The 27624-nt window shown below is 35.7% G+C and overlaps 1 protein-coding gene across 1 annotated transcript; it reads right to left on the bottom strand.

Moving 5' to 3' along the window:
* Positions 1 to 1033: 1033 nt before the first annotated feature.
* On the bottom strand, positions 1034 to 27162 carry HEME1 (Uroporphyrinogen decarboxylase). Its single transcript, XM_020666356.2, has 4 exons — positions 26805 to 27162; positions 14734 to 15018; positions 2412 to 2647; positions 1034 to 1466 (listed from the first exon to the last, which is right to left on the bottom strand). The coding sequence occupies exons 1-4, from the start codon at positions 27129 to 27131 to the stop codon at positions 1298 to 1300; spliced, it is 1017 nt and encodes a 338-aa protein (XP_020522015.1). The 5' UTR covers positions 27132 to 27162; the 3' UTR covers positions 1034 to 1297.
* Positions 27163 to 27624: the final 462 nt, after the last annotated feature.

Here is a 27624-nt window from a genome sequence, read left to right as displayed (position 1 = left end):
AGAAGCATCCCCCTCTTTGATAGAATAAAAGCCTCCCTCCTGGTGCGTATGGAAAAAGGACGGCACATGTTGGATCATTAGACATTAAACGATGTTATGATCAAGAACAGTTTGTTGTTCTAATTATGGATGTGTACTTTGAAATGAAGTTTTTATAAGGCCTTGGCTTTATGGAAACAAATATAGCCTCATATCGTAGCCCAGAAAGTACTTTCGACAATAAAAATTGTCATGATGGCCCTAAAATCATTTTCAGCACTGAAAATAAAATTTGAAACTAAAAAAATAGTACATATCTTACGGACATGTGAATACTTATTTTTAGGAAAAAATGTACAAAGATCTGATAATATTCAAACGAAGATCTAACTTGAAGAAATATCTACAGCCATACATTTCATTGTTGGAAAATTGTTTGATAGGCTAAAGCCGTATCAAAATAAGTAAAGCTTCACCTCGTCACTCATCGAAAATTGCAAGGCAAGCATTGGAAAACATTTACATCGATCATCTCGGCTTGACCATTTGGTTGTGAAAAAAAAAAAAGATTTTTTATTACAATATACATTATTTTTAGAGTTTAAAATCTTTTTTTTTTTTTCACAACCAAATGGTCAAGCCGAGATGATCAATGTAAATGTTTTCCGATGCTTTCCTTGCAATTTTCGATGAGTGACGAGGTGAAGCTTTACTTATTTTGATACGGCTTTAGCCTATCAAACAATTTTCCAACAATGAAATGTATGGCTCTAGATATTTCTCCAAGTTAGATCTTCATTTGAATATTATCAGATCTTTGTGCCTGAAGACGATATTCCTAAGACCACAAGCAGAATATTGTCATGCCCTTCCACCTCACCAACCTGCCCTCACGCTTCGAAGCCTGATGACAATTGCGCACCCTACTATTTGACCCATATTCCCCCAAGCATGAAAAAATTATTTTTTGTGTTCCGAGGATAGTTTGGTCCGCATCAAAATTTGGGAGGGGCATAGAATAACAGAAATAAAAACTAAGTCAAGGCACCAAGAATTGGAGAAAAGGCCCACATACAAATTTTTCTGTACAAGAATTCAGAGCCCTTAATGAAGATTTAGGCGGAGCTAACTGCACTAAGCCACCACCGTGCTCATTTTGACATTGGCCAGCTGCAAACCCAGTCTTAAGGGGATACACATTTAACCTCTCCTAGAACATAGAGGTCAACTCCAATAAATCAAAATTATCACTTGAAAAACAAGAAATTCGCACTCTACTGATACAAACCGCGAAGACATGAAATGTTCAAAGATGAGGTCAAAGTACAGAAGCAAGATCTGGGGCCAGGTCTTCTCCAAAAAGTTGATCATACCTCAGCTCTCTCGTGACATCAAAGAAGTGAGCAACAGCCTCCTCGGGAGTACCCACAAGTACGCCGTGTCCCAAGTTAAGTATGTGCCTCCTGCGCCCAGCACATCTCACAACCCTGCCATAACATTTTATAAGAGTCAATGCTTGTCCTTTCCTTAAATGACCGATTATGTAACTACAAGATGAAAACCAAGCAAGAAAGCATATACTTGGCTGGTAATTTTGCAAACAGCAAGTAACACGAGATCAAATTAGAGATAAGAGAAGAGAACAAGGAACAAGAATAACCACTGAGAGAATAACAGGCGTGCAATTTTGTAGTGGCTACTTCACTAGGAAGGGCTAATTGTAGTCATAAACTGCAGCAACCCCAATTTTGACTGAATTTCACTAAAGACAGGATAAGTACTGCCAGTAATCAACACTCTAGTGCCATATCTATTTGAACATCAAATGCGACAACGATTAAGCACAGGAAAAACATACAGTTGAAGTTCTTGGCAAACTGTGCCTTTATTAATAATAGCTAGGATAATAATATCACCTATTGATAGAAAATGGAAAATTTATCAAAAGAACCCAAGAGATGAACTATTTAACGTCTTTAACATTTCTATTGATTTAATTTCAAAAAGCCCATTGAAGGACAAATAATCCTGAGGAAGAATAATTGATATTTTAGATGTAATTTTACAATTACAAAAACTATAAATTACCTAAGGCTCAACATTCCAAGTTTTTGGAAATTAATTTAGTTTCTGGAAAAAAATATTTCAATAAAAGGTTATTTGGACTTCTGAAAAGAATAATTCAACTTTCAAAAATAGTATAGCTCCAGAAAAAACTCTAGTTGGCATCCAGAAATAAAAAATGTGAATGATTCATAGATAAAATTGTAACAGCTCGCAATCCATTCGTATTGATCAACAGCTAAGGTATAACAGGTGAAAGAAGAATATGGAATGTCATGCATAATTTGATTGCCCTAAAAGACAGGCTAAACATATAATTTAACAAAAATTCCATTCATTAAGTTGCCTATTTGGGCAGAGATACTAACCGTTGAATTTCTTCAGTTAGTGCAGGAAGCGGAGAAAAGAGAAAAGCAGGATCGACATTTCCTTGCAAGCCAATCCCATCTCCTAAGCGCCTCCTACCATCTTTCATATCCACAGTCCAATCGAGCCCAATTACATCAACTCCAGTTCCTTTCATGCGTTCAAGAAGACCTCCATTTCCATTTATGTAGAGCACCAGTGGTATTTGTGGACACCCCTTTCTTACTTTGCTCACTATCTGCAAATGTGAATCTCACATTCAGACGAGCAATAAAAGTAACAAACACAAATCCCCAAATCAGTGGACTTCAACAGTCCATGTGTGTATCTGCTATGTTTAATTGAAAGTAAAACAATATATCCAAGTATTACTAAATGATTTCTATTTCAAATTTATAGAATCCATCATTACTTGGGAGTTGTTCTGAAAATCCCACCTCCTTAAGAGCTAATAGGTCACTTTTCTGAAACTCAGAAATGACCAAATCACTGCATGCTACTAAATTCTCACAAACTCCAGTTAGATTAGAACCTCCAACATTCCCTGGGAGAATATTTAAATTTTACCATCCATTCCATAACAAATCCACCCATTCTAAGGAAAACAAAAAAAATGATCATTTTTCCTCTGTTAATAAATTATGCTGACCGAGGATTAGTGATGGTGCTTTCAGGAATCCATCGGCACCTTATTGGAAATCAATGTTTTTGGTTTTTGGAGGGAGTCTGGTCATGAGGTTGAAACTTAAAGGAATTAACGGAAGAGCACCATCAGGAGTGGAGCCTGTGGCTTAATTTGACCTAACACGGGGAAACTGACCAGGTCCAGACATAGTAAGGATTGACATACTGAAAGTTCTTTCTTGTTTCTATGGGTGGTGTTGCATGACTTCTCTTATTTGGTAGAGCGATTCGTCTAGTTAATCCCATTAATGAACAAGACCTCAGCCTGCTAAGTAGCTACATAGAGGTATCCTCCACTACCAGCTTCTTCGAAGGACGAGGCCATTTAGGCCACGAAAGTTTAGGCAATAATAGATCTACGATGCCCAAAGATAGAATAGGGCCGCATGCGTGCTACACCTATGTATTCAAATAAATATAGCTCTGCCTACATAAAATAACCAAAAGGTGTCACATTTTATTATGACAATGCACTCAACTTTTGATTTAACCGAGTTTTAATTACACATGAAATTGATTTACAAGTATGTATATTTTCCCTTTACAAATTTGAGCACAAATATATCAAACTAAGAGCCTAGACAAATGCAATCTATTCTTTAAACAATTCAGTTTTCCTGAACCGTTCCTTTTCAAATGCATCAACCTCTTGATTTGAATCATGCCAACTTTGACTGGAAGTAGTTCTTTCCCAATGCTTCAAATACATAATTTCGTCTACATGGACATTTGAACTGCCCACTTCCCCAACCAATGGCTTTGTTAGAATCACCACTCTATAAGTGATCTCCCCCACTTCTAATCAATGATCCTACTTCCAAACAACATGGACCATGCTTCAGCTTCATTTGAGTCACAATCTTTAAGAGAACCTGAGAAGGTCATTAGGACTTTAACTAGGTAATCCCTTGAAATGCATTTATATTAACTTTAGATAAACTTGCACTATCTGTAGTCCATATTTTTTCATCCTCGTGATTTGGTTAAATAAAGAGTAGTTGTAATATATTTCATCATTTACCAAATCCAATAATTCATCCCCCAGGTTTCCCTTAAATTTCAGGTGCAGATAATTACCAACAGCCACTAATGGCACTGCTAGATATTCTAGCGAAAGCAAACAGTGAGGGGTATTGAGCCCCAAGTGAGTTCTCACCCAACCATCTCACCCAGAACCTAGTTTTCCTACCATTCTCCATATTCATTCTTATATTTACCACAAAGCAGCTAAAAGTATTAATTCCATTCCAGATTCCTGATAATCTCCCTTTGGCTCAGTCGTCTAAGATCCATTATGTGCTCATCTTTCCCAAATTTACTCACCACCACCATTTAGAAGTGTCCTATTTGTTTCCCTGATTCTCTTGTTTACCATATATCATTTTTCATTCAAACTGCATACCCTGTCCCAACTAACCAAATGTTCTCTTCTCTGAAGAACTCCCCATACAAGAACTCTCTCATATTTTTTAATTCTAGTTGCCACAGATGAAGGTTTAACAATAGCAAAATATAGTAAATTGGAGATTACATAAACTAGACTTAATCAAGGTGAAGTATCCTGCAATTCACAAAATTCTAGTTTTCCAAGGAGCAAGTTTCTTGGGAACCTTTCTAGGCCACCATATCATACAGTCCCACCCGATTTACGAACACCTAAAGGTAATCCCAAGTATTATCTCTGATGGCTTTCAATGCACCAGCTAATGTATTTAGCAACTAGATCTTAGAGCTCATCTGATCATACTGATATCCTTTTTGGCCTTGTATTGGACATAGTAACTCTTAGACTCGAGGCTTCTTCAAAGCAGTGCTGGAATATGTTCTTCATCTATTGGGCACTGGCACTATAGAAACTTGAAGTGCAATCTAAGCAATGCAAATGAGATATCATTGAACCATGGAAAGACACCTTAAATCCTGTGAGGGGTCCAGTGTTGTATACGCCCTAATTATGCAACTAAAAAAATTTGGCTATTATTGGAAACAAAAATGGGAGAGGTTTCAGCTTATTGGAAACCTCTTGAGCTCTAGAAATACCCTTTCAAACTCCCCATTAAATATAACAGAGAAGTGGAACAAGGATAAACATCTAAAAATCCATGATCTCCATTTCTCCACAAAATCCATGTTTCATTGCATCATCAAATATAGCCTAATCCACTTTGCAATATGCCTTCTCTAGATCAAATTCGCATATAATACCTAGACATTTAGCTTTGCCTGAAATGGATGCAATTTTGAGTGATCATATCTTCATCCAGAATTTGCCACTCCTTTACAAAGACAACATATGGCAAATAGATAAATTGTTAAGTACTTCCAATCTAGAGCCCAGGACCTTTGTTAGAATCATATACACTACCAGCGAACTTATAAGCCGTCAATATTTAATGTCATGTTTCCTTCCTTCTTCAGCACCAAGGCACTGTTAGCTTTTTCTCTCTGATGGAAATCTCGGAACATTTTCCGTCCTTAAGAAGATCCCAAAAAATATTGGAAGAAAGCTTTTGGGGATCCATCAAGCCCAAGTGGTTTGTGACAATTCATACTGCAAACTGCCCTTATGACATCCTCTTCTTCAAAAGAAAGTTCCAGCCACTGCTTGCTTTCATTGCCAACAACAAGAAAGGAAGGTTTGTCATTGCGAGTCTTGTTTATTGACAATCTTGTTCTCTTTCCTACCTAGGATACCCCTTTGAAAGATTCTACAATGGCTTCCTCCCAATTATTCTATACCATATCCCAATATGCGACCTGATTTAACAGAGATTCAATTTTAAGCTGCAAGTCGCCAAAACAGTCCTAGTCCCAAATTTATTGAGATTTTAATAACTAAAGCTTGATGCAGATCCAATAGTATGCCCAACCCTTGACAGACATTGAAGGATTCCCGTAGGGGCAGCAATCAGGTCTGATCGACCCACAGATTAGATGGGCTGAACCAACTCAGATTATGGTCTGGACCCAAAAGCTAGACCCAGCAGGTCGGCTCCCCGTCCATTTGACTTGGACCCCACCTTGGTCACATCCAGGTCAAGGTCCAACCATAACCCTTATCAAGTCGGTTGGTGGTCAACTGTAGGGAAAAAATTATATAAGGTTGCAACCTTAAACTGTAGAATTAAGGTGCACCTCAAGAATCCATCCAAAAAGGTTGTTTTAATGATGGAAAACTATTTAATTGATCATCGCAACATCGAGATGTATGGATATAAAAAATAAATAAATAAAAAGATTTCGATCCCCAAGAATGTACATCTTGCAACACTTATCTGAACCTTCCATTTTCAAAATTTTCATGTGTTTATATCTACTTGATTTCAACTATTTTTATTTAAAATTTTATAGTTAGATATGAAAATAGATTCCCAAACCATTCTAAAAATTTTTTACATCAAGCTTATTATAAAATTTGGAAGTGCACCTTATTTTGATTGTTTAAGGTTGCAACCTTACACAAACGACACCTATATATATATATATATATATATATATATATATATATATATATATATATATATATATATATATATATATATGGGCCATTTACAGTTGTTACAAGGACGTCACAAATACCTCTAGCCATCCGATTCAAATCAAATAGTTTAAGTTGTGTCATAAAGTTTGAGAATATTTCTTTGAATTTTGAATCTAGTCAATCCACACTCAACCATTCTAATTTGAAATCCGACGGACAAAAGTGATTGTGACCTTGTACCAAAACTAAATGGTCCCTTTGTATACTTTTCTATAAAATATATATAATTAAAAAAATAATAATTAGAACCAAACCTGACCTAAAACAATGGGTGCAATGGGTGAGGTCCAGCTCCAATAGAGTGGACCTGAACCAAGTCAGGGTAAGGTCAGGGTCCAACTAGGACCCAGATGGGAGGGCTAAACCCAGACCTGACCCAACCCCTTTACACCCTTAGATTCCCGGCACTTCCTCATAAGGTTGACAATGATATATCTGCCAACCATACTAGCCCAAAACTTAAGGGTCAAGTGCCTGTTTTTTTTTTAACTTTGGCACCATGACCTGTTCTAGCTTGGTAGAAACTGGATTCTATGAACTTTAATTGGACAAGGTAAATCAGGCTTCACTCAATAAGATATCCATGAATTACTACCTCATGATATACTCTTCAAAACCTTCTATGCTAGCATCCATCTTTCCTCCCCTACCCTTGTCATGGACCCATCTGCAAAAGTGAAATGGATCCACTTAGGTGAGCCCAACAAGCATAATTGCAGTATCTAATTCAGCCTGAAATCCCTACCTATACCATGGTCTATTAGAGCCATGAACCATTGCAAGTGTCCATCTAAACTCAGAACTAGGCACTTCAAAAACTACGAAAACTACCCATCATTGATCACCAGTACTGAGAAATAGTCGAAGCAAGAAGTTTTAGTGTTTCTCTAAACTTGTTTTTCCTTATTCTAGACTCTTGACTTGTTTTTTCTACAAATCTCTCTCTCTCTCTCTCTCTCTCTCTCTCTCTCTCTCTCTCTCTCTCTCTCTCTCTCTCTCTCCACTTGTGCATAACCTCCATCTTCTTATTCTTTCTTTTATGGTATTACAGCTTGTTGGTTGAAGAGCGTCCAGAAGGCCTTTTCGCACTGTCTAAAGCCTAACTCTCTCTCTCTCTCTCTCTCTCTCTCTCTCTCTCTCTCTCTCTCTCTCTCTCTCTCTCTCCACTTGTGCATAACCTCCATCTTCTTATTCTTTCTTTTATGGTATTACAGCTTGTTGGTTGAAGAGCGTCCAGAAGGCCTTTTCGCACTGTCTAAAGCCTAACTCTCTCTCTCTCTCTCTCTCTCTCTCTCTCTCGCTCTCTCCACTTGTGCATAACCTCCATCTTCGTATTCTTTCTTTTATGGTATTACAGTTTGTTGGTTGAAGAGCGTCCAGAAGGCCTTTTTGCACTGTCTAAAGCCTCTCTCTCTCTCTCTCTCTCTCTCCCCACTTGTGCATAACCTCTATCTTCTTATTCTTTCTTTCACGGTATTACATCTTGTTGGTTGAAGAGCATCCAAAAGGCCTTTTCGCCATGTCTAAAGCCTAACTCTCTCTATCACTACAAATCCTTTCCAATCCAAACCCTTATTCTACTTATTTCCATTCTCTATTCCAACTTTTTCCTTCATCACAAACCCTAATCTTGCCTATCTCATATTAACCTCTTTCTCCTCACGATCAATATTGTTTTTAATTCTCTCTTGAAAATCAGATCAGAATCTTCCCTTCTTCCTTCTCAAAACAGATCTCAAAGTTTCAAAATGAATCTGCCTGACCTGAAACTCTAAAATTATATATGCATGAGCCCTAAAATCAGATCTGAAAATGTCAGATTAGATATGAATTTTTTCTTTCATATTTAGGGTTCGAAAGTTTCAAACCCATATCCTTATTATTTTGTGAAACCTATTCCTAAGATCTCGTGAACCCTAAAATCACATCTGACGATTTCAGATCAAATCTGAATTTTTCCTTTGAAAATTTCAAACCCCAAATTCCTTTTATTTGTGAACCCTAATTTCTCCTCCTCCATTCTTACATGGCTTCCTCATCTACAAGCTTTCCTTTGACTCGTAACATGTTCCCACATTTATTCTCTTATTAAATTGGACTCTACCAACTTCATAATATGGAAAAGTCAAACGTACTAGCAAAAGAGCCCAAGCTTAATTGGTTAGCGCTTGACGAATTGCAATGCTACGTCCCGGGCTCAATTCTTACCTGGTAGGGGCCCTCTCCCCACTGACTCGCCCAAAAAAAAAAACAAAGTCAAGCATTCAAACCAACATGGGCTAAGAATGATGGGATACCTTTATGGAACCCTCTTTATCTCCTCAAAAGCTCATTGATAAAGAGATTGCTTCCAAAGAAACAAAGTCAAACATTTAAACCAACATGGGCTAAGACTGATGGGATACCTTTATGGAACCTCTTATCTCCTCAAAAACTCATTGATTAAGAGATTGCTTCCAAAGAGGTTATAAAGGAGACGTAACTAGTCTCCAACGCTGAATATGAGACCTGATTAGTCACAAACCCCTCACTAATAGGCTGGATAAATTTCACTCTTTCCCAATACATTATATCTTAAGTGATAGGTGTTCATGCAGCCAAAGAATTGTGGGATCTTCTTCATGAGCTTTACTCCCAATCATCTGCAGCGACCTAGAAGCATATTTGCTGTCAACTCTAGCAGTGCAAGAGAGAGAGAGATCTCCTCAAAAACTCATTGATAAAGAGATTGCTTCCAAAGAGGGTATAAAGGAGATGAAACTAGTCTCCAATGCTGAATATGAGATCTGATTAGTCACAAACCCCTCACTAATAGGCTGGATAAATTTCACTCTTTCCCAATACTATTATATCTCAAGTGATAGGTGCTCATTCAGCCAAAGAATTGTGGGATCTTCTTCATGAGCTTTACTCCCAATCATCTGCAGCGACCTAGATGCATATTTGCTGTCAACTCTAGCAGTGAAAGAGAGAGAGAGAGAGAGAGAGAGAGAGAGAGAGCTCTTTTGGTAGTGAGTATTTCAATATAGTGAAAGAATTTTGTGATCAGTTAGCGACCAGTGATCATCAGGTCTGCAATAGGGATAGAATAACCTACCTGCTTGGAGGATCAGGATATGACATGTTTATCACATTAGTCATGTCTAGACCACCTACGCTGGCTTAGATGAACTTCACCTTCACTTACAGCAACATGAAGATTTGTTCAAGAAAAACCAGTTCAAACTGATAGAAGATGTTCATGATGTGTTAAATGTCAACTCTTAGAACTCCAATATGGCTACTAGAGACCGTGGAAGAGGAAGAAACATTCATTGTCATGGGCCTGGCAGATTCAACCCATCCATGCAGCATTAAGGAAATAAAAAATGTGTGGGTTATAAGAATCTGGAATAAGGACAAAATGCCCAAGGAATTTTAGCAGTACCCAGCCAACCAGTGCCAACCAGCCCCATCACATGTCAGCTTTGAGGAAAAACGAATCACATTGCCTCCCAATGTTACCATAGATATGATGCACGCATTCAAAATATTGCTGCATTGACACACTCAATTGCAAATCTAAATATATTGCAGCACCGAATGCCTACTTTAGTACTACCTGATGTTTCTTGGACTATGGATACAGAAGCTGCCAATCATATGACATCTGATGCAGGTAAGTTGATTTCCTTATATCTATATGTTGGTAAAGGGAAAGACCTTGCAGGGGATGGCACTCAAGTCCCCATCACTTGCATTGGCAATGTTGTTGTCGCCTCATCTTTGGGATCCTTTTCTTTGCCTAACACCTTTTTGGTTCCAAGAATAAATGAAATCTTATATTTCGTAATTGTCTAATGATCTAGTGCTTTTTGATATTTACTCTGACTCTGTGTTCTTAAAAGATCTTCACAAGAAGACAACATTCACTTACAGAACACAAAAAGGGAATCTATACTTTATTGAGAAACCTTCATCATCAAGAAGTTGCATCAAGGATGGTCACAATCAAGAAATGAGGTCGTCGTCTTCTTAAAAGATCTTCACAAGAAGACAACATTCACTTATGGAACACAAAAAGGGAATCTAAACTTCATTGAGAAACCTTCATCATCAAGAAGTTGCATCAAGGATGGTCATAGTCAAGAAATGAGGTCTTCTCTCCTTCCAGTTAAGCCTGCTTCAGCTTTCTTTCCTGATAAAGCTTAGTAGTCCACATGGCGCAAGCTACTTGCCCATTGTGGGCAAGGTCCTCTTGAGAGTCTAAAAAAATTACATTTGATTTCATGTTATTCAAATAATAAAAAAATTGAAGTTTTAAGTTCCAGCCGATAGCTCGGCAAACATTGTGAGCTTCCTTTCATATTAATAATAAAAGAGCTAATTTTCTTTTAGAGTTAGTACAGACTGATGTTTAGGACCCTTCACCTGTAGAATCTAAATCTCATTCGAAGTATTTTGTTCATTGATGATTACAATAAATTCACTTGGATCTTCTTTTTGAAGCAACAAAATAATGTTTTGATGTCTTTGTTAAATTTCCATTCTTTGTTAAGTCGTAAATGCCGTATTACTCGATTCTGAAGTGGTGGATAAGCGGAGCATACATCTGACAAATTCAGAGATCTTTCCAACAATAGAATTAAGCAAGAGCTTTACTGTCCTCACAAAGCCCAACAAAATGGTACACTGGGAAGAAAGCATGAACGTATAAAGAAGCAGCCCTAAGTATGTGTAGAGTTCCCAAAACGTGGAGTGAGGCTTTTCACACTGTGGTACCTGCTACTTATCGGTTGCCTTCCATAAACACGAGTAGAAAGTCTCTATACTTTATTCAAGGAGGACACCTGGACTATACCTAGCTATGACGATATTGTTGTGTTCATGTCGACAGATCAAAGGGATAAATTGATGCCAAAAGCTGAAATGTGTGTATTTATAAGTTATACCAATACGCACAAAAGGATATTCTTGTTATGTATCCTCCCCCAAAACTTCTAAAAATTCAAAGGGAAAACATTCAGGTTGCTGCCCAAGAACCCAACGTTGATCGTTGTGCCCTATCGCTAACAAATATGATTTGAGCTTGTCACATGGTGAACTAGCAGCTAATAGAAGTCGCTTATTTGAGGAAGATCAAAGTACAGCACATGAAAATCACAACAAAGAGCTGATAGTCTAACCAAGACGAAAGAGAAGGGAGAAGAAAGAAGCCCATGAAAGACATCCCAAAAATTGAAATTGTGCATCAAGAAGTAGAGACCACGACCGAAAAACCCGACAGATCCCTCAACACTCAAGAACGATCAAATCAAGGATGTAGTACCTCACAGTCCATTGATGTTGGGATCAAAATCAACTCATAAGATCAGCCTGCACTAGGCATCCCATAAAAAGTTGGGGTAAGTTATGATTCTTCCTATTGAACATCAAGTTTTCTTGACAGAAATTCTGAAATAGTGTGAGCCGGGTTCATATAAAGTAGTGGGTGAAGAACGCAACATGGATAGAGCAATGAATGAGGAGATTCAAGCACTATAGAAACGTAGAAAGCGGGTGATAGTTGCAAGATCAAAGACAAAAACATTGTGGGATCAAAATTGTGTGTAGAAAATAAGGTAACGCTGTGTGATCAAAATGAGTGTATAAAATAAAGTATAAGGCTGATGGTTCCATTTAGAGGTTCAAAGCAAGGATATTTGCAATGGGATATAATCAAGAACATGGATTAGATTATCATCATCATCCAAGTCTTATCCCAATTATTTGGGGTCAGCTACGTGAATCTTGTCCCTCATTTTTTCTCATAGGTTCAGGATTCATGATAAGTTGTGGCAAAGTTTTATGCTTGCTACCTACCTAACACAACCTATCTCCTTTACCCGAGCTTGGGACAGGTTAAGGAAAAGTTTAAGGTCTTCACCTTCATTAGACCATTTAGTCCTGTTGAGAAAATGGGCACGATTAGAGTTATGTTTGCCTCTTACACTAGCTCATGAAAGACATCCCAACTATGGAAATTGTGCATCAAGAAGTAGAGACTAATAAGGAAGAGCCTATTACATCCCTTAAAATTCAAGGACGATCAAATCAAGAATGTAGTAGTACCTCATAGTCCAACGATGCTGGGATTAAAATCAACTCATGTGATCAGACCGCACTAGGTAACCCATCAAAAGCTGGGCAAGTCATGACTCTCTTTCTATTTCATAGGTAATTGCCACCAAAAGGATATTGAAGTGCATAAAAAGCATTACAAATGATGGGTGTCTTTACTTGAAAATAATCCTAAGGATACGAATCCCATAAGGATTATAGCCTTTTCAGATGCAGATTGGGTTGGGGATCCAAGTACTAAGAGGTTGTCTACGAACAACAACTTGATATCATGGTGTAGCAAGAAGCAAAGAACAGTAGGAAGGTCATGCACATAAGCTGAGTATAGGGTAATGGCGGCAATTACCTATGAAATTGCATGAATAAGGAGCACATATATGGCTCTTGGGCACAAAGTGTTCTACATTGTGACATCCAAAGTGCAATAGCCATTTCTTGACTCCAGTGTCATGTAAGGACCAATCACATTCAGATGGATCAACATTTTGTGAGAAAGGTAATGAAAGACAAAGAAGAGTTGAAAAGTTTGTTGGGACCAACGAATAGGTAGCCTACATTTTAATTTGTTGGCCTACATTTTAACAAAAGAGCCAAAGCACTGAGACAAAGACTTCTAAAAGGCAAGCTTACTATGATTGTTGTCGATGTACAGCTCGAGGAAGCATATTGACATTAGATACAAGGACAGACTTGTAAATAAGACAGTCATGTTTGGAACATGGTTACTGGGATCTCACAACTAAGGTGGCGATCTCGCTCCAGGATCACAATCTGACATTCCTTTATCAGGATCTCCATTTGATCTCCATCCCTAATCTTAGAAATCTGAATCCCTAGTTTTAGAAATCTTATGCCAACCTTACCACAAAAACTACATCACAATGATTGCATAGAGTCATAAACTACATCATAATTCTATAGTTGCATCAATTTGAGCCTAATAAATTCTATAATATTTTGAATGATAATAAAGTTTTTAATTTTTAATATAATTAATATTTTAAATCATTTTTATTATGAATACCGATATTATAGAATGATTGAATCTTTTTAAAACTTTTATTAAAGTTTCTATCTAAAAAAAAATATTAATTAATAAATTGCACAGAACATGCTCCCGACCGAGGGAACTTACTATATGTGTCGATCCATCTTTCCTGCTCCTGCCCCCAACCCTGCTCCTCCGGGAAACTACTGTTTGGTTTTATTTATTTTGTACTACTGTTTGATATTGCCATGGGCATATTTGTATTGCTAACAATATAATGGTCTGTTTTGGAGGATCCATTGCAGATTCAACCACTCCTCTTATGCACGACCTTTGTCTTCTCCTTTCTTTCACTACAAGGGGTGCCTTAAATATTCTTTTTCAACCCCTTACCTAATTTATTTATGGGTAACAGGTGGCACTCATAACATTTGCCTTGAATTTCTCTCTATCGCTGATATATAACTATATTTATAACTAGGGGAAGCCAATTGCCTAAAAGGAAAGAAATAAAAAATATTAAGGTTATGCAGTTTTATTTGTCATGACTTGGGAAATCAATTCGACAGATGGTCCTGACCACCAAGTTCAAACTGACAATTGCTGGTCAGAGACTTTCTCAAATATTTGTGTCCACCGATCATATTCCCAGGTTTCAGGCTTCACCACAAGCCAAGTGTCGCCTTGGTGCTTCTATTGAAAAGCATTACATTAAAATTTTCTTGAGCGATCAAATTTGGAGAACTGATGTCCCTATAAACCAGTAAATAAAAATAACAAAAGCTACATGCACGTTATTACAAAACTAGGATTGAATGACATAAGGACATGTATATGCAGTTCTCTCTTACTCACTATTGCTTAAAGTTTGATAAGTGCAGGAAAAACGCCTAATCCAATACAGAAAAGAACGAAAACTGCCACTACTTGAAGGCAACATCCAGCCAAAAAAATTGAAGCTACGAAAACCAAAATTCTTCAGCAACAACCACAAGGAACTGTTTACTATTACCTCTGTAATATATGGTTTGGACCACTTCTCCCACATATCAGGTGTCAGCTGGCCACCCCATGAATCAAATATTTGAATGCATTGCGCTCCAGAATTAACTTGGAAAACAATATAGTCAGTTATTGCCTGTGTAAGATGAGAGAGAAGACCCTTCAATATATGTGGTGCAGTATGGCACATGCCTTTAATAGTTGCATATGTACGAGTTGTACAACCTTCTACAATATATGTAGCAATCGTCCATGGTGCACCCACAAAACCCAGGACTGCTGCTCCACTTTCTACCTAGGAAATAAATTTTAAAGGTCATTGCCACACAAAATAAATATTCATCGACATCTGAACCTACAAACTTAAGCAGGAACAATAAGGTAAGGAGCATGCTTCAAAGTGCAAGCAGTTACACCCCCAAAATCCACTGAAATTGGTAAATTGTGGAAAAAAATAAAATAGGTTTCTCGTCCTAAATGAACCGATATGCATTCTTTGTTTGGTGGAAAATATAAATGGTTTTAATCATTTACACCTCTTTGTTTCTAACTGTTATGCCTACCCCAAATAGTTGGGAAAATGCTCTAATGATGATGATGTTTTTAAGTTTTGGATGCATTATCCAATTGATTTCTGACTTCCACAGTTTCAATCTCCAAGTAGAAAATTTTTAAAACATCAAGCTCAGCCAAAAATGCAACCAAATATAAAATCTTTTCACCATTCCATCACAAAACAACTCCGCATCCATAATATTGAAGCTCGAATGCTTCAAACTGCAAATGAAAGTCAAGCATTTACATGTCATAGTATTCAAATGTGAAACATGGAACTACATCGCAGAGTAAAAAAATAGGAGTATGGCACATGAACATGAGTTAAACTTAAAAGACATCATCCTTACGGAGTGTACAAGTCTAGATATGACTCCACCAAACCAGATATTTACATGACATCAACATGAAAGGACATCAAATATAAAGCTAAACTATAGAAAAGCATTTATTATCCATCACAGGCCACCATGGCTACTAAAATGAGCTACAGGTTGGTTAAGGTTAGTCCATTTCATATATCAAATGAAGAGAAATCCAGGCAATGCAATGCATGTGATTTCCAATATGAGTTAGTCAACATTGTTTGAAGGAGAGGTTTGCAGCCCAGACCTCTTTCTTAAGAATGGTATATATCTCCTCAATAGATTAAAACCTGATTGAATATCCAAAAGAAAACAAATCCACCACTAACATAACCAATAAAAAGTATGACATATATGTTAAAAGGTAACCATGTGGTGTACAAAATGTAAATGTAAGAGAGAGTTGTTTATTAAGATATTTCTGGGTCAGTTGTGGTACAGCATAATTGTAAGAATAGTTGGTCTTGTAAAGATTGTCTATGCTCTCTTATTCAAAAACCTTCATAGGTGAGAAAGATGAATGCATAGAATTTAATAGATCCTCAAAAAGAAAAACATTGAGATTCCTCTTCATTTAAGACCTAGATAAAATTTAACATGGCAATAGAGCAGGCTTAATGCCGAAGCCAGAAATAAAAGAGAATGCAAAAGCTAAGTTGTAAAACCAGAAATCTGGTTTCTTAGAGGGGCATGACACAGATGTTGGAAATACAACAAATTTCTTTAGAGCAGGAGAATTAGGACACAATTCAGGGTAAGTATACAGGATTTTAGAATTCACTTCCAAATATTTTTGACCAATTTTCATTGGGTTTCCATTGCAACTTGCATGTACTATTATTGACTAGTTCATACAACATGAATGGTGATATTCCTTATTTCCTTCACTCTTGACTATCTCCATGAGTTTACCTCAGTAACAAAAAATATGTATTTCTTTGAACAATCCTTCATCAGTGAATAGTGAAAGTAAGTTTTTTAGTAATTACATATATGTACATACATATAAATGATAAGATACATATTATAAATTCCAAAGCTGTACACATCTAGGCTTGAACACTTGCAAACTTTTCGTGAACTTTCTGGCATTAATTTAAACTCCAGCAAGTATTTTTATTTTCAAGCCAGTTTATTGATGTTAACATAGTCATTTCTTTCTTTTCTCTCTCTCTCTCTCTCTCTCTCTCTCTCTCTCACACACACACACACACACACACACACGCACGCACACCCACTCACATGCACGCACATACACACATGCACATTAACGCAAAGAGGTTTCTATGACCTATATCTTTTGTAATATGATTTATATGGTCATCACAACCCTATGGTGATGGAGTTATTAACCGTTCTGATGTGTTGGACGAAGAGTAGGAACTTAAAATTCAATTACCTGTATACATGACAAAATCACTCCTCTTCATCACCATCCAACCCATTTATTGCATGGTGATGAACTACATGATCATGGTTGTGACTATGAACTTTTCCTTCAATAATCTTGCTGAATATCGACTGTGCTAATATTTTTCAGCAATATAATAATACATTTTCAGTTTCCATCTTTTGATAGATCTATCATGGTTCTCAACACCACGAGAGCCCTGTGAGACATTTTCCATTGGCCAGATGGTCTTCGTAACTCAATGACCATGAGGTAAATGTAAAATATTTTGTTCACGCACGACAAAGTAAAATAGAATAATACAATATTAAATAATATTGTGCAAAATAGAAAATATTCATATTGTCAATTTTTTTCATTCTAGTTGGTTCTAGTTGTCCATCCAGCTTACATAGATTTTGTTAACTAATTAAATTTATATATATCTAAAGTTGAACATTTGCAAGCCTTTAATAAGCTTTCTAGAATAAATTTGAAACTCCAAACAGTATTCCCGATATTGAGTTTATTCCTTTATTTGGATTTGGTTAATGTAATTGTTCTACTCATATAACTCTCTCTCTCTCTGTCTTTCTCTCTCTCTCCCCCTCATAATACTAAGCAATTCCATAGATCACCATCTTTTGTATCTATATCATCATCATAAATCCCATAATGATGAGGTTATTAATTATACTGGGCAATGACAGATGGGGAGCAAGGATGCAAATTCATTTCAATTAGTTTTATAGATGGCGAAAATTTATTCTCTTCCATTACAATCCAACTATTGATTCCATGGCGATGAATCACATGATGGTGGCTGTGACTGACCATATAACTCACATAGTATTTTCTCTTTTGAAATCTTGGTCAACATTGATTGTGCTAGGACACTCTAGGCATATAATTCTATAGCGTGGGATTCCATCTTTTGAATGTCTCTCAAAATTTTCATTACTAGACTATTCATGTAAGCATTTTCCATGGCTCATCATACCTCATTGCCATCAGGTTAACATTGAGTGGAATCATATATCAAAGCAATTAAGAAAGAAAAATCATATACACTCGTTTTGTCATCATCATTCATTATCATTATCATAGTCTTTTCCCAATTAATTGGGTTCGGCTAACGAATCTTGGTCCGTCATTCTGCCCTATTAAAGGCCATACCCTCAATGAGGCCATATGTCCCCATATCTTTCAGACTACTTCCAACCACGTCCTTTTGGGACTACCCCATGCCTTTGCAGCCCTTCTACTTGAACTAACTCGTACCTCCTAACAAGTGATGTACTTGGTCGGCACGACACATGGCCAGCCACCTAAGTCTACTCTCTCTCATCTTATCGCCTATTGGTGCCACACCTAAATTCTCCCAAATGGATTCATTTCAAATTTTGTCCCTTCTTGTCTTGCCATTCATCCATCTCAACATCCTCATCTCCGCTACACTCATTCTATAGGTATATTGTTTTTTGTCCGCCCAACATTCCGCCCCATAGAGCAAAGCTAGTCTCAAAGTTGTCCTATAGAACTTACTCTTCAGCGTCATTAGTATACGGCGATCACACTCGTTATGTGCCTAGAAACAATAAAATTCTAAAATTCGAAATAGATCATTCTATTCTTTATACAAATAACAGAGAGAGATACAGTGACATCCTATGATTGTGGATATTTTGAATGGAAGTCGTATCTTTCTAACTCCTCTATATTGGATACCTTATCTTTCTAGTTCCTTTATAATGGGAAAATAACTACTTTAAGGAAAACGTTCATGTAAGTGTGAAACTCTAAACAATCAAATTAGGGCGCACCTCAAAATTCACTAGAAGAGGTTGTTTTGACGCCCAAATATCCTCAAATTGATCATCTCGAGCTCAAGATGCATGAACATGAGAAAAAAATGGATTTCAAGTTTTGAAAATAGTGCATCTTGTAATGCATTTTCAGATAGTCGATTTTCAAGATTTTCAAGTTTTCATAAATCTGCTCGATCTACACTATTTTTGAAGCTTTAAATTTTATAATTAGTGATGAAAATTTATTTTAAGGCTATCACAAAGATTTACAGTATTGAAACCATATTTCTCGACAATATTTGAAGATGCGCTTTACTTTGATTGTTTAGAGCCTCTTCACAAACTGCACCCCTACTTTAATCGATTCCCTCAAAAATAAAAAAAACTACCTTATCTTCCCATTGTATCACCCGAAACTTAGTAGGTTACCTACTATAATTTCTATTAGCTATATTTAGGGCTGCCAATAAGCACGATTCTGACGGAGACATATTTGACCCTTTTCTCGACTGAAACTGTGAATGTGAGACCCGGCCTAAATTGTAGTTTCAGGTTGGGCTCTGGCACAACCTGTATCAAGAGTACAGAGGCCTGAGCCTAGCCAAGCCTAACAAATTAAGGTTAGGATGGGTGGCGATTAATATGTATAAAAAATATTATTTAATAATATACAAAAACACATTTCATCATCATCATCTGATCCTTATCCCAACTATTTGGAGGCACTACATGAATCTAGTTCCATCATTCCACTCTATCAAGAGCCATAACCTCAATCAAACCACTCTACAAAAACACATATATATTTAATAATACACGCATGCATACATACATACATATATATATATATATATATATATACACACACACACATATGGAAAACGTTTATATAGAGTCGAGGATCTAAACAATCAAATTAGAGCCCAACTCAAAAATTTCACTAGAAGAGGTTGTTTTAATGCCCAATATCCTCAAATTGATCATCCTGACATCAAGATGCATGGACATGAGAAAAAAATTGATCTTGTAGCGCATTTTGGACTGTCAATTTGCAAGATTTTCAAGTTTTCATAGATCTGCTCAATCTACACTATATTTGAAGCTTTAAATTTTATAATTAAAAATGAAAATATATTTTAAGGCTATCACAAAGATTTCTAGTATTGAAACCACATCTCTTGACACTATTTGAAGGTGCTTTTTACTTTGATTGTTTAGAGCCTTGGCTCTATACAAACCGTACCCTAATATATAGGGATTGATTTCATACAACGGTTGTATAGTAATATAATGAATCAATCTTCAAAAACTATGTTAGGGTCATTTGTTCGACCCAAAATTTTAAATATACACCGTTTTTATTTTAATGAACAATCACGAAAAAGAAAAATTTGAAATCATAACCTACAAAGTGTTTTTTTAGCCCAATTAACATAGGCCATTCATTTTGGTGAGATGCTTAGATTTAGGCCTTAGAATGATCGCTTTTTTTTTCAAATTTTTTAAATAACTCTGTTATCATTAGATTAACAATGTTAAAAAAGAAAATTTTGATTTTGAATTCATAAAGGCCTAGATATTCAAATTCACCAAATGGACAATCTAGATTCATTGTTTAAATTTTTTTTTTTTAGATTGATTACTGAGATGAAGAGAGTGTGCAAAATTTTGGGTCATACAAATACGACAAACATGGTTTTCTAGAAGTGTGGTTTCATTATATAAGAATGGCATGGTGACATGATATCATTTCCCACATATATATATATATATATATAGGAAAAGTCTTCCCAAATCCTATAGGCGAAAAAGAACAATGATTTTCCCTACCCTCATTACCATCCAAAATTCATTTTTCATTTTTTTTCTACAAATCGGAATGATCTAAAATTTGGAACATGTGTACATCTTAGTGAAGCACACCTAATAAAAATATAAAAAAAATAATTCACTAAAAAATAACCAAAATACCCCTGAAACTTTTTAGAGGTATTTTGGTCAATTTATTTCATGTAAAATATTTTTTTGATATTTTTCGTAGATTCACCTATTTTTTATGAACGCATGCTCCAAATTTCAAATCATTCCGATTTGTAAAAAAAAATGAAAAATGAAACAATACCGAGCAATCGTGACCATGCGATGAACTTTGGATGGTGATGAAGGTAGGAGAAATCACTGTCCATTTTTGCCTATAGGCATTTTGTAGTATCTTCCATATATATATATATATATATTTGAAATTGTATCTCGCCAACCATCACTAGCCCAAACCCTGACCGGACAAGCCCAGCACGTGGTCTGGCCAGGGCCGGTTGCAGCCCTAGTCATATTATCTAAATGAATGTCATGCGTCCTATAATTAACTGAAACTTAATATTTGTATAATAGATAGCTAGATATGATATCCTTTTATAAAAAACAAGAAAAAAGGAAATTTTCCACCCACAAATAAGTTTTTAATAATGTTATTTTAAAAAAAAAAGAGTTTGCATAACTAAAAATATTTTTAAAATACCTCACTCATGAGTAATATTTTTAATGTTATTTAAAAGAAAGATTTTGAATAGATAAAAATTTTTAAAATTGATACTCATTTTTAAATTTAATTAAATATACAAGTTTGAGTACTACTTTATAGTTAAGGTGAAATTAGAATTTTTATCAATAAAAGATTATAAACTTAAATGTGTCATGCCTTTTGAGTAAAATTTAATTTTCAAGACTACCTTATAAATAATGACTTGTTTTAACTTTAATGACTAACCTTTATAAGTTTCATATATTTTTATCATTTCTGATTATTATATGACAAACTAACTAAAAATTTATTTGAAATAATAGTAATTTACCAATTTTTTCAACAAAAAATATTTACAGATAAATCATGTGTAATTTCGGATTTAAAAAATACTCCTAAATATTTCATATCCTACACACAAATTATAATGTATTTTAATTTTATCTTTTTTTCTATCCATTGGATCAAGCTCATATTTGGTATGTATATACTTCTTAGCCTCGCACACCTATAAAAATTATTCAAAATGTAATCTGACCAAAAGAAATTTACCAAAATACCCTTAAATAATGTAGGGCTATTTCGGTCATTTATAATTTTTAAATTATTTTTTAATATTTTATAGGTGTGAGATGGTGGAAAGTATGGACATATGAAATTTGAGTTAAATCTGATGTATAGATAAAATTAAAATACACTTTTTGCTCTTCAAAAGTGGGACTTCAATGCAAGATATGAAATATATAGGAATATTTCTAAATTCCAAAAATAAAACAGGATATTTCTATACAGTTTCATTTAAACAAAAATACTAATTGTAGATTGTTGTTAAATTCAAATTTTAATTATCATTATATCATGAACCAAAACTAAGTATTAAAAATAAAACACCAACATTTTATAATTCAATAAAGGTGATATTATAAAGGCAAATGGTAAATCACGATTCACATTTTAACAATTTATTGATGAGAGCACTTGTTGCACTCACTTTTTTTTATTAGTGCTCTTGATTTTAGGAACACTGGCAACAATAATGACTCAGCTACTAATTTGATCTCCTAAAGTCCTGGGTAGATAATTAAAAATATGAGTGACCCTATGTATCCTCTTTATGAATAAAACCAATTACAATTTAAAATTTAGTTTATCTATTAATTATCAATGAAGTCCTTAACCAAGCCATAAGGTGTCAAAAGGGTAGTAAATTCTAATGGACACCAACGGATTAGTAGCAGGGAACAATCAAATGACAATAACACAACATGGTTGTTTAGGGTTAGCGACAAACAGTTTAATTTTTTTCATCGTAAATCCTTCATCCATTTCCCAAACTTGAACAACTAATGGTATTATAGCCTTTTGCTCAGGAGGCCAATTTACCAAAATGACCTTCATTGTTCTAGATTACCAACCCTAAATAGGGGTAAATAGTGAAATTAGTGAAACATTCTATTAAAAATACCTTTTTAGTTATCTTAAATTGGATCCTGAAATTTGAGACCAAGAAAATACTCCGAAAGAAGACTTATATCTGAGGGGGTAATTGCACAATGTGATCCTGCAACAGCACGGTATACTATTTTTTGCCCCTTATCTAATATTGTATGATATATTAGTGCATATACTATTCTCCCACAGGAGAATAAAGTCTACTTGCTCCCTTGGGTGAAAAAGCTACTTAGGAAGATATTTTGGATCTAAAATTCAGATTCCTAAAGAATCACCAGATGATTATTTTAATATGTTAAAAAGAAAAAGTTGGATTTTGTGTCCTTTAACACTTAAACTATGTTGTCCAACAATTGAATAGTCTACATTCAATTTTAGGATGTTATTTCTTTCAAGTTGATAACGAGTGTGTTTGAATTTTATTTTTTATATTTTTTTATTGGAAAGTTGGTCACTAGGTTGTAGGTCCCCAAATTAGGATCCTAAAAATAGCATTGCTTGGTTTTCGCCTGAAATGGATAGTCAGCTCTTATGCATGAACTCATTTGCGATTATATATAAGGGGCTCTCTTTCCTTAAATTTGTTCTCTTTGTTATGGTTATCGTGCAAATTTTTTGGATATTTTATTACAATTTATAAAAGCCTTATTTATTTATCAATTAGCTTTTTCCTCTTCTTAAATATGATATAATATATAACTGAACCTATTAGCGAAACACCTACTAACTTGACGTGAGTTTCCGAAAGTAACTCACGCTTTATATGTAATATAGATAGACAGTTTCTTTGAGAAAATTTTTAAAGATACTGAAAGCAAATCCAAGAGCAACTATGATAGTTTGAGTTACGGAGAAGAGAATCTTGAATTCTGACGCTAGAAGTGCCAACTCCTTTTTTGTGTAGAAAGTTCCTTTCAGCCAATTATGACAAGTAGATGACTTTCTCAATGATATCTTTGAATCACTGTTAGCAATGTTAAAAAATGCGGAGGCAGGAGCCTAAGCAGCGGTCCGGAGAACACCTTCACGGAAGTGGAGGCAGGCAACTGTTACACCTTGATGTTATTTCAAGGTGTAACAGTCTATTTATTTCAGGAAAGAGACTTTTTTTTTGCACTATAATCTATTTGTTACAAACAATAATATCTGAATAACTTTAAGGGAAAGTATATAATGAAACTATATACCTTTGGTACAAGGTGGTCACATTAATCTTGACCATTGGATAATTGGGGTGGCTACAATTATTCTATTGACCAAGCTCAAACTTCAAAAGAAATTTTCTCGAAATTTGTGACACATCCATACTATCAAACTTCACATCGGATGGTTGTAAGTAATTGTGACCACCTTGCATCAAAGGTAAATAGTCTCATTATATACAATCCCTAACTTTAAATAATACATGAAGAAATATACACGATATCTTCTTACATTTTCAAACAAATTCTTTGTTGCGCAATATGAAACCATATATTTCACAGATCCATAGTCAAATTTCTTAAAAAATTTGTGGGGTTTAGCTAAATTTCTTAATTTTCTTTAAATAAATATCCCAAGTCCCATCTAACCAAAACATGCAACTAACCCTAATTTGTGAGGGTCCCTGGCACATTTAGAACCACATATCATCGAGACTAGTCTTTTTTATTATCAACGATCAGTTCAAAATCACATTTAAGAATAAAAGAAGCCAGCTTTCTGAAATAATCAATGGAAAAGACAATGCAATTCCTCAAATTAACCACGAATTGCTCAGAAACAACCATTAGTTACCATTAGAGCATCCAAAAATCAGTGATATAATCCCAAAACCCGTAAGCCATTTAATAACTTTATTAAGGGTTTACGCTTTTTTAGGGGTTTGGGGGCTAGATTGCCTCCCCACCCCTTTTCCCCCATTTTTAGGGGGGATGAAATGTTTTTTTGCCCTTGGCTACACTGTTCCAAGCGGCTGCCTAGGCACCCACCTTAAGGCGACTGCGTAAGCAGCACCTTGGGTGCCTAAGAGCAAGGATGCTAGGGCCCCGTGAGCGCCCAAATTTTCAACAATGACTATTAGGGCTAACAATGCTGAAAGAGTCTCCCTCAAAAGTCAAGTCGCCCAAGAAAAACAAACAAGAAAAATACAAGACCAGTTATAAGAGCAGAGCTTCAGTGAGCAGGAATATCTAATCCCTATGGGATCATGAAAAGCCTTAGAAACGAATCCTAATTGACCTCAAAAAATAACCCCAAGTAACAGATGCACTTAGTTTTCTAGAGAGCAACCATCAAAGTTGCGTTTAGGGTGCACAGGGATAAGAATCCACCGACTATGTGGTTGACCAATATGGTTCCTCCGATAGCATCACTAACTGTCAATGGCGTATTAGATTCAGAGCTAATCAACAAGGAACAGGAATAGGAGCTCTGGATCAAAATCAGTTATACTTGTAGAGGATTTTTTTTTCTAGACACCCATGTATTCAGATTGCAGGACTCATCCCTTCAGAATTTAGTAGAGATGTAGGGAAGTGAAAAAGAAGAATGATTGGAGGAAGGTAGTGAGGTACAATGAATGATTTATCTTCTCTCAAGTTTCTGGAAGGTCTAGGGAGAAGAAAACAATTTGGCATTTAGCTAAAGTTGAAAATGAGCATGGCAGATAACTGCCAACGTGTTGTTGCAATGGGAAAAGGATCCTAAAAATGCAATCATCCCAAAGTTGTTTGTGGCCATAGAGATGACAGATTCAATGGAAAGTTATTTAAAATGTTACGAATACTGTATCCTGCTCTAACCTATAGTTTGTATTTAATATAGGAAAGATCAACTTCGAAAGACTAGGCAGAAGGAATGCATAACTTAGACTTCAACCAGGGCTACTCACTCTAATCCGGACATCCTACAAGGTCCAAGTGAAAAAGCTTTGGAACTAGTGGAGTCTCACAGGTTCCCAAGATTTCTAAGTTAATTTAGTTGAAACTCAGCCGAGTGCGAATCAGTGACTTGGCCAAGTCACCCTTTTGACTCGGCCTTGGACCCTGCCTGGTCCCGGGCCCAAGTCCAAGTCCAAGTCCTAAAACATTGAGCAAAAGCTTCAAAGTAAAATACCATAAAGGACAAATGAACATATATCATCAATATTAATATTATGAATACATGATAACAATAATAATTCTGATATAACATGCAGTCAAAAGGAGGAAAGAACCATATGTCTTTCCCTCCTAATTATACGGGAGGAGGGGTGGCGGGAGCCTTGGGCAACATAATCCAACTGTCAAATCGAAAAGGTAATATGAGAAGGGACTAAGAGCACAAAGCAGCATCTCAAGAACTTTTCAATAATGAGTACCTTGGCAACAGAAAGAATAACAAATGAGACGGTGAACACCAAAGATATCATTATGTAATAACAACATTATTCCTTTTTGCATATATGTCGACATCAGCAATGATACATAGGTAATAATAATAACATTAACTTAAAGACACTGTTGACTTCAACAACATCGTTACTCCTCAAACTCAATTTGATGCTGGGTAATGACCATGCAGGGAAGAGTTAATGACCATACAGGGAAGAGTAATCAAGAAGTCCTCACTTGAACATAACAATCAAATGCCCAGAGTACCCAATCCACAAACCTAGAGTATTGAGAGGAACAGATGTAGTCAAGCTAACAGATTATCAAGGAGTGACATACAAGTTTGCCACTCTACTACATGAATTAGATGTTAGAACTTTAGCTGCTCAAATACTCCTCCAATTCAGAGTGTGAATAATGTTTTTCTGTACTTTGTTCAAAAGTATACCATGTTTCTAAATTTTGTGCATGCACTGCTAATAAAAAAAATGTTTATGAGTCAATGTATTCAATGATAAGGAAATCCAGTTCTTAATCACATTCAACTTTTCCTCCGAATTTTCTTTTTAGAAAGCATAAAATGTATCTAGATTGCTGATAGACAATGAATAATTGTTAAAATAGCTTATAAACTTACCTCGTTTCGCAAAATTCTTAGAGATTCCCCTACAAAATGTAGTTTGTCCAACTCAATAGGATGTAGTGCCTTTAATCCCTCCTCGGAACGTATTGGGGAAGTAATAATTGGTCCCTTTACTTCCTCTATGTCAAATGGGACCCCAAATGCAGGTAAGGGAGTTAGTATGTCTGAGAATATTATAACACCATCGGGACGAAAGGCCCTCCATGGCTGCAGCGAAATTTCCACAATGAGATTGACTGTCTCAGATCGCACTCTAAAGGATGGGTATTTCTCTGCAAGCTTTCTGTAAACAGCCATGTATCTTCCAGCTTGACGCATCATCCATGCTGGCGGCCGGCTGATAGGATCACCTCTTGCAGCCTGAACAATTAGAGGATCTGAAAATCACATCACAAAATCCATGTATAAAAACAATAATGCCTATCTCGCCTAAAACAATATAAACAAGAAAAGCAATTCCATCAAATTATCAAAATTACTGAGCATGTACAAGGTCCTGGGATAAAATGTTATTGTTTTGTGCTGATCTCACATGAGTTTTTGTACAAATCTGGCTTTGGCAACAGGATATCTTCGCTATAATGTAGAACTCTTTTTTTCGACTACACATACAATGTTTGTTGCCTCTTTGTATGTGTGTGTACATTTCAAGATTAGGTGAACCATCTGGCCTTCGAAACAATTGTGAGCAGGACAAACCAGATTGAACCATCCGAATGTCAGCAATTGTGGGGGGATTTTGTCACTTTTTTAGTGTATTATTTTTTATATATTTATGGAGCACCTGGGTTAAGTGCACCACTCCCCAAAATTT

This window comes from Amborella trichopoda, chromosome 1 (genome assembly GCF_054954075.1).
Source record: "Amborella trichopoda isolate Santa Cruz 75 chromosome 1, AtrichopodaSantaCruz75HAP2 v2.0, whole genome shotgun sequence".
Classification (NCBI taxonomy): domain Eukaryota; kingdom Viridiplantae; phylum Streptophyta; class Magnoliopsida; order Amborellales; family Amborellaceae; genus Amborella; species Amborella trichopoda.
This window is presented reverse-complemented; position numbering and strand designations above follow the sequence as displayed.